The 12,673-nt window shown below is 41.3% G+C and overlaps 1 protein-coding gene across 2 annotated transcripts in view; it reads left to right on the top strand.

The window, feature by feature from the left end:
* Window positions 1-235: 235 nt before the first annotated feature.
* Window positions 236-12,673, top strand: part of psma1 (proteasome 20S subunit alpha 1) — a 22,303-nt gene continuing 9,865 nt past the window's right edge. The window contains exons 1-2 of one of the 2 annotated variants that reach the window (XM_069897670.1): window positions 236-471; window positions 10,087-10,131. In XM_069897670.1, the coding sequence (XP_069753771.1) occupies window positions 322-471; window positions 10,087-10,131 (195 nt within the window). In that variant the 5' untranslated portion in view covers window positions 236-321. Of the gene's footprint in view, window positions 472-6,333; window positions 6,537-10,086; window positions 10,132-12,673 lie in introns of those variants that run through there. The other variant, XM_069897681.1, reaches the window with a different exon arrangement.

Here is a 12,673-nt window from a genome sequence, read left to right as displayed (position 1 = left end):
TCGCAGCTTTTCCCAACGGGTCAGGTGATTTCTTTGTACTATCATGCACTTTGCGGCTGAAACTTGCTCAATGGAAGCACATTATCTCTTCGCCACGCTGCACTTTTGTACCTTTATGCCGTCTGACTTGTACTAAGTATGAGGTGTCCACTGGTTTTCTCGCAAAACAATCTACATTTTTGATACGTGACGATCAATTTGAATTTGAACAAAAATACTATGTTCAATAAATGCCATTGTTTTGGGTCGTGATGTCATCATTAACACCTATTATCTCACACTTATTTGATCTGATGCTGGAGGAACTCAGCTGGTCTTGCAATGCCCATGGAGGTAAAGATAGATTACCGATGTTTAGGGCCTGAACTCTTCAAGGTACAAGAACAGGAAGGCTTCAGATTAAAGACAAGACTGGCTGGGGGAGGAGTCCGGGCCAACAAAATGAGTCAATTAGATATGATAGGAGGAGAGGTGAGAATTGATTTTGGTTTATTCTGTGAAGAAGGGCTCAGGCCCCATACCTCTGTGATATATATTTGCCTCCTGTGGACTCTGGAGATGGGCTGCGTTCCCCCAGCATTGATGTGTGTTTATACTACAATCTCAGCCTCCCCTGATCCTGTCTGGCCTTGTTGATCCTAGAATCAATTTCTTTGTCCAAAAACCTATGATGATGCTCCCCAAGTATTTGAAGCTGTTTACATTTGTCAGCTGGGTGTCATCAACAGTGATTTTTGGTTCTTTCTGGTTGGCATGGACTGAGCACTTCAATCTTGTTCAGGCTGATGGCTGCGTACCAGAGTGCTCAATCAACACAATGTCAACATCTCCACAAAGCTGAAAGTCTACAGATCTGTGGTCATCCCTTCTCTCCAATATGGATATGAGACGTGGACTCTGCACTAACATCACATCAAATTCTATATGCGTGCCATCTGTTTCATCCATTGCCAAGACCGTGTCTTCAACCTGGAGGTCTTGGGTCATGCGAAGTCCACCAGCATTGAGTTCCTAATCATCAGAGCCAATATAGTGGGTGGGACATGTCATCAGAATGGATGACCACCATTTGCCTTGCCAGCTACTCTATGGTAAACTGAAGACCAGAAGGAGATCTCAAAGTCATCCACACAAGCGCTATAAAGACGCTGCGAAGGAAACCTTACACTACTGTGACATCCTGTCAAGAAAACTAGAAGCTGCAGCTGCTGACAGATCCTATTGATGAGCCCCATGCTATGTACCCTACATCGGTTTTGAAGACAGACGCTGCCAAAAACTGATGGAAAACCGTGAACAGCATCACAAAGCAGTAGCCACAGTTATTACAAAAATGGACTTCCAGTGCCCCCATTGTGTTAGACTCTGTACTTTCAGACTAGGACTGCAAAATCACCTTAATGTCCACAGATGAACTGCACAACATCGCGTCTTCTTCAAACTGAAGGACTACCAATATACTCCAATCAGCGTCTGCAGATTTTCATGTTTTACTTCTCTCTATAGCTCAGTGAGAAAGAGATGTTCATCAGTTGGTCACCAGATCCTTTTCAGGGTTGAATAAATTTGTAATAATTTGTCTGAGGTTTCTCATCATTGCCCAAATTGTTAATATTAAATAAAACAAGCAGTAGATTCAAGATTCCTTTATTGTCATGTAAGAAAGCAGGTGTAATATTATATCAAATTTGCTTTTGTCTGCAAACAGATTGGCCACGAACAGTCAGAAAAAGAGAAGGTTCCGATACTTAGTACCCCTTCACCCAGTCTCAAGCCAGTCTCCAGCAGTCCTCAGCCTGGTGTGAATCCTTTGACAGCAGCTGCCAGCAGCCCGCAACTTGTGAGGGTTCCTAGCTCTGAGTCACCAACAGCCCACCATCTGTGTGTTCTTCAGCTGCAAAGCCTCAGTGATTGGCTGCCATGGTCACCATCCCGTAAGTCATCTTATCCATTTCTCCTTCTCAAATGGGGAGGGGGGTGGTCTCCCAAATTTCTGGTGGCCTGCACCACTCTTCTGCTTCCCCGGAGTCTGCAAACCAATGAGGCCACTTCCAGCACAGCTGATACCAGCACAGCTACTGCCATCTTGGGCCTAGAATACATTATCACAGGATTTAAAATAAACCAATGTCAACTCCTTTAACAGGCTGTTTAAAGCCTCTATGCAGCCATCAGTAGTTGGAATGGGTGGTAGGACACTTCAGAGGAGTGCTGTGCCTTCTCTCCTTGGGTCCACACCAGCCACAACATGGGTGTTGCAGCAGCTCTGGCAGTACTGCCAGCAGGTGACTTTTACAGATTTGAAACACTGCAGCAACAATCATTTGGCTGATAACTACTGAATCACTGAATATAGATCATCAGGTGACAAGTTCCAACTCAATCTTTCCAAGTTTCAATTATCAACCCCAGAAGCCCATCATTGTATGTGTTCAAGGCTACCATTTTTATTTGTCAATCTCTATGCCATTTAACATTATCAAATTAATTAAAATGTTAATGGCAAACATGCACCACTCTCGGGCATATGAATTCAATGTGAATACTCCATTTCCTTAGGATATAATCAAATTAAAAATCTAAAAGTGACCCTCTAATGTGACCCACATTTAGCATATAGGAACAAAAATATCATAATAAAACCTGGCAGCTGATAAAAACTTCCTTATTTTGTCAAGTGGAGTGAGATTAACTAACAAATCCTAAGATAATTTTAAGGAGTATGTACTTGTATGGAGCAATCTATTTGAATGTTCTAGAAACTAGAAATTGTGATTTTTGTAAGCCAAGAGGAATCTCCTTTGTAGCAAGTTAACTGCACATGGCAGTGCTTCTTGCTGGAATGGAGTTTTCACACTTTTCAAAGTGATTAAAAGTTTATCTTTTGCAGCTGTTTTTGTGTTTGCTTTGGAACAACCTCAGGTCCACTTTAATAATGCCAATAACAAAAAAAGTCACTAAGGATTTCCTTTCATTCAGATGTTTCAAAGAAAAGTATAAACATTGTTGTGAAGCTAGCATTCTGCATTTTTAGTCTGTTTTTATGTGCTGTATATTTAAAAACAGAGAGAAGACAACAATTTTGTTGGGCAATATTATGTTTCAACAAACACCATAAGTCTGTAGTAGTCTGAGTAATGTTCTATATGAGAAATTTGAGGGGTCCTTTACAGAATCAACTATTTCTCCATCATTACAATTATTTTTAAAAAGTGACCTTAACCTTTAATGGACAAAGAACAATTCACCATTAAATTTTACTCTGCATGGTTAATGTGGGCCTATGTTGCTATTTAATCAGTACCAGGGCTCTGTCCTACAATTTACAAAGGGACTCAATCAGATGGGCAAACTGAGAAGAAACCGAGTAATATTGAGGAACAAATCCCAGTGACATTGATCAGATCTTGCCAAATCCCACCCTTTCCTTGAAAAGTTCTGTCATACCTTATTGATTCTGAATTCCAACCTCAAGCAACATAATTTTGCACCTGATCCATTGTAAGCAGCTGCTGAATTCTGCCTCTCCACCATACCCATTCCAACTCTGTTGAAATTTCTATTTGGTCTCAAAAGGGATGAGGATATGATCTTGATCACACAAAACATTTAGGGCCATCTGCAGCATGGTGGAGACATACAACCTCTGATATGTACTCATTTCCATATTGATCAGATTCCATAATTTATATTTAACTTTGCATTGACACGAGATAGGCAAGGCCTGCTAAAATACTGAGATACCACCAATTTTGCAAATAATCTTCTGAAGTAGGCAGCAGATGCTTCCATATTTGCAGTCTCACAGATACATGGTTTTATATTCCAATGAGGCTGCCTTGACTGTCATCTCATAGGCAAGTGTTCCTCCCTCTGGTGCTGCAGGGCACAAGAAATTGGCCTTGCTGACAATGAATGGCATTGGGCAGAGATGAATGTAACTATTTTTACCCAAAAAAATCCATTGTTGGAAGTTGGAGAAGATATGTTTGTTGTTCTGTGTGGAAGAAACGTGACCTCCCTGCCTGTCTGGAATGTGTGTATTGCGGGTGGTCACGTGTCCTCCCTGACTGAAACTTATTTGAAAGTCACATCATTTGTTAATCAAGGTTGGACTCTGGCCACCCATTAGAGCACACTTTGCTGTTAGCTAATTTAAATCACCTAGGGTCATTATTGACTAGAAGCACAGATTCACACTCTATATAACATCAACGTACAGCTCATTCTTTCTCTCTGCCTCATGGTCCAAACCTCATCACTCCATGCCCGGTCGCTTCTGAGGACATCACTGGAAGTGTCATGGCTAAGATGTGCACTAAAGCTTGCAGAGAGCCACACATTCATTGGTAAGGGAACCAGGTGTGCAAGAGTTTATAGCGTGTGAGGGGGTCGAGTATAGGTTTACCATTGTCGGAGTCCAACCAAAGTCTGAGGTGGAGTCTGATTGAGTACTGTTTAACATTTTCCCCTGTTTTTCTCTGTGTGTTAATTAAAGTGTGATTGTAACTCTTGTGTCCAGACTTGTTTCCCTGTGAACCTATTGAAACTGATACTCTTCTCAACATGACAGTATTGTGTTATAATCTTCCACATGTCCTATAGTAAGATGCCATGCTATATATCACAGTGCAATCAACCCACCAAGCTGGCACCCTAACTATGTCAATGTAGCTATCCTGTGACTTGGCTACAATAAGTGGCAGCTTTCATAGTTCCCTTGTACCAGATGTTATGGTACATTTTATTGTAATGTTATAATATTAATAAAGAACATTATCTCATGAGAATTTTGTTAATGTTGATTGATAAACTGTGTTTTGCATTTCCTTCACTTACCATGATTTTGCATTGTTGATGTACTTTAAAATTTGTTTAAAAACTCATCACAACACTGCTTTCACAATGAAAGTATTCCTTCAGGGGTTGAAAACTCTTACATTCAGTTGGGCTCCAAGGATGACAGAAATGTAATTTCACAAAATTCCTGTGCCACTTCGATCAAATCAACTTTTGGATTTGGAGGAGATATAGACAGTCCTCATCAAATAATAAAACCTGATGTGACACAAGTTGAACAGTTTTCCATTGTTCCCCTTGATTAGTTCCATTCTATTGGGAAGGTTGTAGGAGGGGAAAGTGGCATTCCAATGAAGAGCACTGAAAAGTGAGGCTAATGACCAGACCATTCTCTACTAGCATTGGAATTGTTATGGACCTATTTATTTGTATCATAGCTTGCATGCCGCTATGCAACAACAGGATGATTTTTCCAGGCAGCCAAAATTGAGGAGGTTGCTCCAGAGTCAAAAGCTTTTAATGAAGTTGCAATGGGCTATGAAGAGTCATTGCATTTCTCTTGTAATTAAAAGACAGTGAAAGTGGAAGTTTTTGTCCCCCAAAATGGATAGAATTCACCTTGTATTTCAGGAAGTGATCTTTGGCTATTTGGAGAAGATGATTGAAAAGAATCCTCACACTAACTTCCCCGGTTGATGAGCAAGAAAACCTTTTTGCAGTTACTGCAATCAGATTTGTTTCCATTCTTGAAAATGCTCATGATTATGTCTCTGGCATCTGTTGGAATATGCTCCTCTTCCTAAATATGGATGATGGGCTGAATGAATTATTTGTGAATGGAGTTCTTCACTCCTGAGTTTTCCAAATTCATCAGAGATACATCTGTTCATGGTCCTTTTTTTTTGTTGGGATATGAGCTTTAAGACGTTTTTGTTAAATGATGGTAGAGTCAACACTTGACCAGTTCGATTGCTGTGGGATGGCGTCATAGTAAATGGTTTATTCCAAAGGCTAGCTGCCTCTCAGTCCTTGAAATGTTCACACCCATTTTAGGCTTTCAGTGCAGCGGAGTCCAGTATTTGGAAAACTGAGACCGCTTCCCAGAAGCCACCCTCCAGCAAATCATCAGTAATGAAATTCACCATCATCTTCAATGTAACAAACAAAGCTTTTGGTCAAATGAGAAGCGTGTTTAAAGACCCAGATCCCTTTCCAGTACAGCAGTTGTCTCTGCTTTCTGACCTATTTGGACTTGGACAGGTACTGCAAAGCACCAGGAAGATATCACCTGTTCCCTTAGAAATCTGCGAATCAACGAGGAGGAGAAACAATATCGAGATCAGCTCCCCTCACTCTCAGGCCACATTTATAATCAGTCGTTCACACAAAAAGAAACTCAATGTCCCTTCCCACGCCTGGAATTTCAAGGGGATGGCACTAGGAAGTCCGGGTCAGAGAAACCCAATGTCAAAGATGGAAAGAGCACACCATCACTCAAAGACAGACCAGTTAGCCGATGTGCGACGTAATCTGCGAGTCCCGCAGTGGCCTCGTCTCTGAACTGGAATGAAGCAAGTTATCTTTTAACTCAAAATTCCATCGAAAGGAAGAGGGTGGCGTTCGATTCTTTGGTTTCCATTTATTTTCCTGGCGAGGATGCAGTCGGAATTAATCAATCGGCGGTCATCGATCTTTCCACTGGTGGAGGAAGGAAACGGCGCAGAGGCAGCAAAATGGTAGGAAGCGGGCGGCAGGTCTCGGTGTGTCCGCAAGTCCGGGGGGCGGGGGGGGGCGAGCTCACGGTTATCACACCGTGAGCAACAACCCGTCCGGTTCGCCGCTTTCCTTGGCCTTTCTTGGCTCCGGGCGCACACTTTGTGCCGAGTCATGTTGCTGCAGACGGTGCCGGGCGGCTGCCTTAGGCCGCGGGCGGCGGACCAGGGTAGGGGACTCGGCCGCGGCCGGTGGACCCGGTTGGGGTGGGGGCTGGCGGGTGGGGGATGGGGGGGGAGAGGCTTGTCCGCGGATGGTGGATCGGGGATGTCCGGCTTTGGCTTTTGATCATCTCGGGCGGCTGAAAGTTGGTCCCGGTCTGGGTTACATTCGGTGCCGGGACATTCAACAAATGCTTTACTCGTGTTTAAACGAAACTAACCGATTTTGGATTTAATTTACAAATCCGAGGACATCTAAGTGGAAAAGTTCCGTGTGCGTGTAATTCGAAAATGAAATCTCATTCGGTTTTTTTTTCAAATCAAGATTTCCATCATGTCTCTCTGTGAAGTTTGTGTAAATTACTTTGACTGAAATAACTAATTCAGAGTTGTGGACCAGTAAGATTGTTAACTTGTGTACAGTCTTTCATAAAGTTTGGAGATAATGACCTTTATTTGCTTTTTTTAAAATTTGATTGCGAAGAATATGTTTTCTGCAATAAACAAAACCAAAATCCTCCTTGCTGAAATTGTCCATCTGTAGTTAATTAGCATATCAAAATTGGACATTTCACAGCTAAGTTCGAAGTAAGGAACAATAATTTTGATTTGGAATAAGGAAACATTCTAATTCCTGATCTGTTCTGGACTTGATGGAAAGACTACAGTCTATCCAGGTGGGTAGCAGGTGGGTTACACAGAGCACTGCTGCCCCGCAGGGCTATGAGCTCTGCCTATTCCTGTTTGTGCTATTGACCCAGGGCTGCATCATCAGATGCAGCTCCAACAGTTTTCATCAAGTTTGCAGATGACACAACAGTAGTTGGTTTCATCAACAACAATGATGATGAGTTGCACTGCAGAGAAGAGGTGATATAGTGCTAGAGTAACATCCTGAGTCTCAATGTGGACAAGACAAAGGAGATAATCATGGACTTCAAGAGGACCAGGAAAGACCACCCACCACTACACTTTGTAGTGGAGAGCTCAAAGTTCCTTGGAGTTCACTTAAATGGTGACCTTTTGTGGACACACATTTCCTCACTTTGTCAGGAAGGTGCAACAGTGACTGCATTTCCTATCAACTGAAGCATGCAAGGCTACTGGCCATCGTTATGTCATGGTTCCACAGGAGCTCTATCGAGAGGATCCTGGTAGGCAGCATCACAATATGGAACATTAACTGCAGAAAAATGGTTCCGAGGTCGATCCACAGGACCATAGGATCAGCAGAGAGGATGACTGGAGTCTCCATTCCCTCTTCTCCCCCCCCCCCCCTCCACAACTGGGATCATTTATCTTTGAGGACCCCCTCCACCCTGCACACAGTATCTTTCAGCTGCTCCTGTCAGGGAATAGATAGAGAAGTATCAAGAGCCAGCACCAGCTGCCTGAGGAACAGCTTCCCACGGGTAGTGAGAATGCTGAGCAACAAAAGGAATTGCTCATGTTAACCATCCGCGGCACTCCAATTCACAAAACTATTTATTTGTGTACATGAATACTTGCCCTGCATGTGTATTGTTTGCATGTATGTTATGTCTGGTTGTTTGCATGTTTTGTACCGAGGACCAGAGAGCGCCGTTTCGTCAGGGTGTATTTGTGCAATCAGATAACCAAAAACTTGACTTGAAGTTTTGTCATAGGCTTTTCAAGGGGACATTTTAAAGTTTATTGAATTTGTTGCAAATGCAAAAGTCAACACAAGTGATTCGTGGGGCACATGATCAGGGGAATTTTAAACCATTTTAAATTGTATTTTTAACAAATGAGCCAAAATCAGGAAGTAAAATTTCATTGCCAATTAATTTGCAGAAAGTGAAAGTGAAACAAGAATTGATAGAACTAGAAAGAAAGTTGGTTTAATTCTTAAACTGTTGCACAATTATGTTCAGAAATAAACAACTATGCTTATAATCTTCCAATGCCTAACTGGATATTTAGCAATAATTAATACTTAAAACATTTGTACTTTTTTTCTTCAGCAATCAGAGGCTGAAGACAGCAAATTAACAGCTATGATGAAATGGATGATCAGCTATAATTGTGTTGAAATAATGGAAAAAGGCTGTCGGATCGAATGGCTTATTCCTGTTTGTTATGTGTGGATACTGGAAGTTGTTGCCTGAGTCTTGCCATTAATACAAATCGCCCTGCAATCTGAATTGTTTTTGTATTTTTGCACTTACAAAAATTCAGGCATGTTACCATGACTGATTTGCTTTCCATCTGTTCTACATGGTTTTTTGGGTAAATTTGTCATTAGGGTTTCCTTAAATGATGCAAAATTAAGTAATTGTCTCAATATTTTACCAGATTACATTAGTTATGTTAGACCTTGGCTTGCAATTGCATCAAAATGCCAGTCAAGCACAAGTAGTTGATAAATCCAATAATGGTGGGGTTACCTTGCCTTTTTCCTATTTTGAATGTTGCACTTCCTTTAAGCATTAAATATGATTGTCAAGATTAGGATGAAGAAAACTCAGAAAAATGTACAAATGAAATTATACAGAAACTGAATCAGTAAATTTGAACTTGATAATTGTGAAATGTAAACTGAAAACTTTTAGTTACATTGATGATTACATGTAAAAAAAAATTCTTAAATACTCAGTAGTTACTCAAAATATGCTTTGAAACCATATAACAATTGCAGCACAGTAACAGGTCAACTTGGCCCTTCTAGCCCAAGGCGAACACTTTCTCCCACCTAACCCCATTGACCTTTCCCGTCCTTATACATATCCAACTTCTCCTTAAATGCTAATATTGAGCCTGCCTCCACCACTTCATCCAGAAGCTCATTTTAGTAAATCTTCTCTGTACTCTCTCCAAATTGTTGATATCTTTTGTATACTTTGGTGACCAAAACTGTACACGATACTCCAAATTTGGCCTCCCCAATGCCTTGTACAATTAATGCTCTGATTTATAAAGGCCAACATGCCATTAGCTTTCTTCACCACCCTATCCATTTGTGACTTCACCTTCAAGGAACAATGTACCATTATTCCAAGATCCCTGCACTTTTCAAAGCCGTAGCGTTCACCATATATGTCCTATTTTGATTAGCCCTACCAAAATGTAACACCTCACATTTATTTGCATTAAACTCCACCTGCCTTCTTTCAGCCCTCTCTTCTAACTGGCCAAAATTGAAACCCTTCTTCACTATCCACAGCTCCACCTATCTCAGTATCACCCAGTACTGACTAATCCAATTTACCACCCCATCATCCAGATCATTAATTATATGACAATAGTAATGAACCAAATACTGAACCCTGAATTTGTTAATCTTAATTGAACAAATCTGTTTCCAAATCTAACATCATGTTGTTTGTTACAGTTCCGTAATCAATATGATAACGATGTCACAGTTTGGAGCCCACAGGTAAGATAAGTTGCTGGCCATATTCAATTTCATTACAGTTTTACAATCTGAATTTATTGTTGTCAACATAGATACACTTATAAATTACTTGCATTACTCCATTATGATGTACTGTGAAGAAAACTTGTTTTGGTCCTTCAGCCTGATGTAAATGAATTTAATAAATATTTGATGACATTTTCATTGAATAATTTATTGAAGGTTGAATAATTACAAACAGTTAATTATAAAATTATGCAAAATGGGCAAACTATCAGATTTTTTATGTAAGACAGCACCTGATGTGAATCTGTAATTATTTTAAGATAGAAACATTATAAGAGGATTTTTATATGCTGTTTCAAAAGTATTTAAATAATTGCACTTGGACTGTCTAACCTCTCCAGCTATTTGATGGTCTTTAATTTTGTTCCATTCCAATCTTTTTACCAACTGACCAACTTGAATGTTTCTCTCAAATATATTTCATTTTCTTCTGGATGTGGAGATTGTGGCAATGCAGCATTATTCTTGTCATTCCCAACTTGCCCTTGAAAGGATAGTAAAAGCCAACTACATAGGTGGGTGAGGAATGTATTGATCTGGCTAGGTGAAGATTTCCTTCTCTTAAGAACTTGAGATAACAAGATGAATCTTTTATCATTTTTTTATTTCTTTGATAATGAAGTGTGACTGCAATTCCAGTAATCAACATCTGAGGCAACATGTTTTATAAATTCATCTTTGAATAGAGAAGTTTCTATTGGATTTATTCCTGAATTTCTGATTTTGGAATTTTCCATGCGTAATAATATTTTCACAACATCTACTTTATAGACTCAGGAAATTAAGAGCAAGTTTTAAATTGTGAATTGACCAAACTGCAGCTGTGGCAACATGCATGCTACCTTAGGCAAATAGGATGGAATTCTAATCAAACAAAAAAATGACATCAACTCCAAAGTCAATGGATAAAAGTTTGGTCATACTGGTAGATTTTGAGTAAAAAAAAAAAAAGAGTTCTCTAAGTGGGAGTAAGACAGGTAAAGAGATAATGCTGTGGTGGAAAGAAATGAGGAAGATATTGACAAACAGGGAGAGAGGGGTTCACAAGCAAAGATGCTGATGTGACTTGTTATGGATAAGTGTATGGGCATCAGTACTTGGGTTGAATGCAACCCTATGGGGAGTGGAGGATGGGGCGCTTGCTAAGAACATTGGAGTCACCAGACCCCTCTTAAATGCTACAGTTATATCTGTTTCCACCACTCCTCCTGGCAGCCTGTACCTGGCATTCACCACTCTCTAAAATTTTTGCCCACCCCCTACATCTCCATTAAACTTTCTCCCCCTCACTTTAAATGGATATGATGCTTTTACCCTGGGAAAGGATTCTAACTATTCACCCTATGAATGCCTCTCATGATTTTCTAAAGCTCTATCGGGCCTCCTAAATTCAAGACAACCAAAACTTGTCCAAACTGTCACTATAATAATGCCCTGCAAATCAGGTAACATACTGGTAAGCCATGTCTGGACCCCTTTCAAGCCTCTGCATCCTTTCTGTAATTTGGCGAGGAGAATTGTACACAGTGTTGCAAGGGCAGCCCCACAAAACTGTTACATTGCTGCAGCATAACACTGAGACACAGTTCGAGTCGCGGTTAGCACAATTTTATTACAGCGCCAGTGACCCGGGTTCGAATACAGCGCTGTCTGTAGAGTGTTTTTATGATCTCCCTTTGTCTGCCTGGGTTTCCTCCCACCATTTCGAAGCAGACAAGAGTTGTAGATTAATTGAGTGCAATTTGGGTGGCATGGGCTTGTGGACCACCGGAAGGGCCAGTTACCATGCTGTCTGTCCATATATGTTACCTCTTTTATACTCAAATGTCCTGCCCAATGACAGCAAGCGTTCCAGATGCCTTGGATAGGGAGGTAAAGATCTACTTGCATGGCCACTTTCAATGAGGTTTTGGATCAGTACCCCCAGAGCCCTCTACACATTGATAGTATAATGCAGTTCTCAGGTGCATTTGGGCAGAGTCGTTGACTGGAGATGGAAGGAGTCTTTGTGATCACAAAAAGAGTGGAAACTCTTTTGTTCGATTTGATGCCTTGGATTATTTTCAAACTAAGGTTGCTAAAGAGAGAGAGAGCGAGCGAGAGAGAGAGAGAGCGAGAGCGAGAGAGCGAGAGCGAGAGAGAGAGAGCGAGAGCGAGAGAGAGAGAGCGAGAGAGAGAGAGCGAGAGAGAGAGAGCGAGAGAGAGAGAGCGAGAGAGAGAGAGCGAGAGAGAGAGAGCGAGAGAGAGAGAGCGAGAGAGAGAGAGCGAGAGAGAGAGAGCGAGAGAGAGAGAGCGAGAGAGAGAGAGCGAGAGAGAGAGAGCGAGAGAGAGAGAGCGAGAGAGAGAGCGAGAGAGAGAGAGCGAGAGAGAGAGAGCGAGAGAGAGAGAGCGAGAGAGAGAGAGCGAGAGAGAGAGAGCGAGAGAGAGAGAGCGAGAGAGAGAGAGCGAGAGAGAGAGAGCGAGAGAGAGAGCGAGAGAGAGAGCGAGAGAGAGAGAA

This window comes from Narcine bancroftii, chromosome 1, assembly GCF_036971445.1.
Source record: "Narcine bancroftii isolate sNarBan1 chromosome 1, sNarBan1.hap1, whole genome shotgun sequence".
In the NCBI taxonomy this organism is placed as follows: Eukaryota; Metazoa; Chordata; class Chondrichthyes; order Torpediniformes; family Narcinidae; genus Narcine; species Narcine bancroftii.
This window is presented reverse-complemented; position numbering and strand designations above follow the sequence as displayed.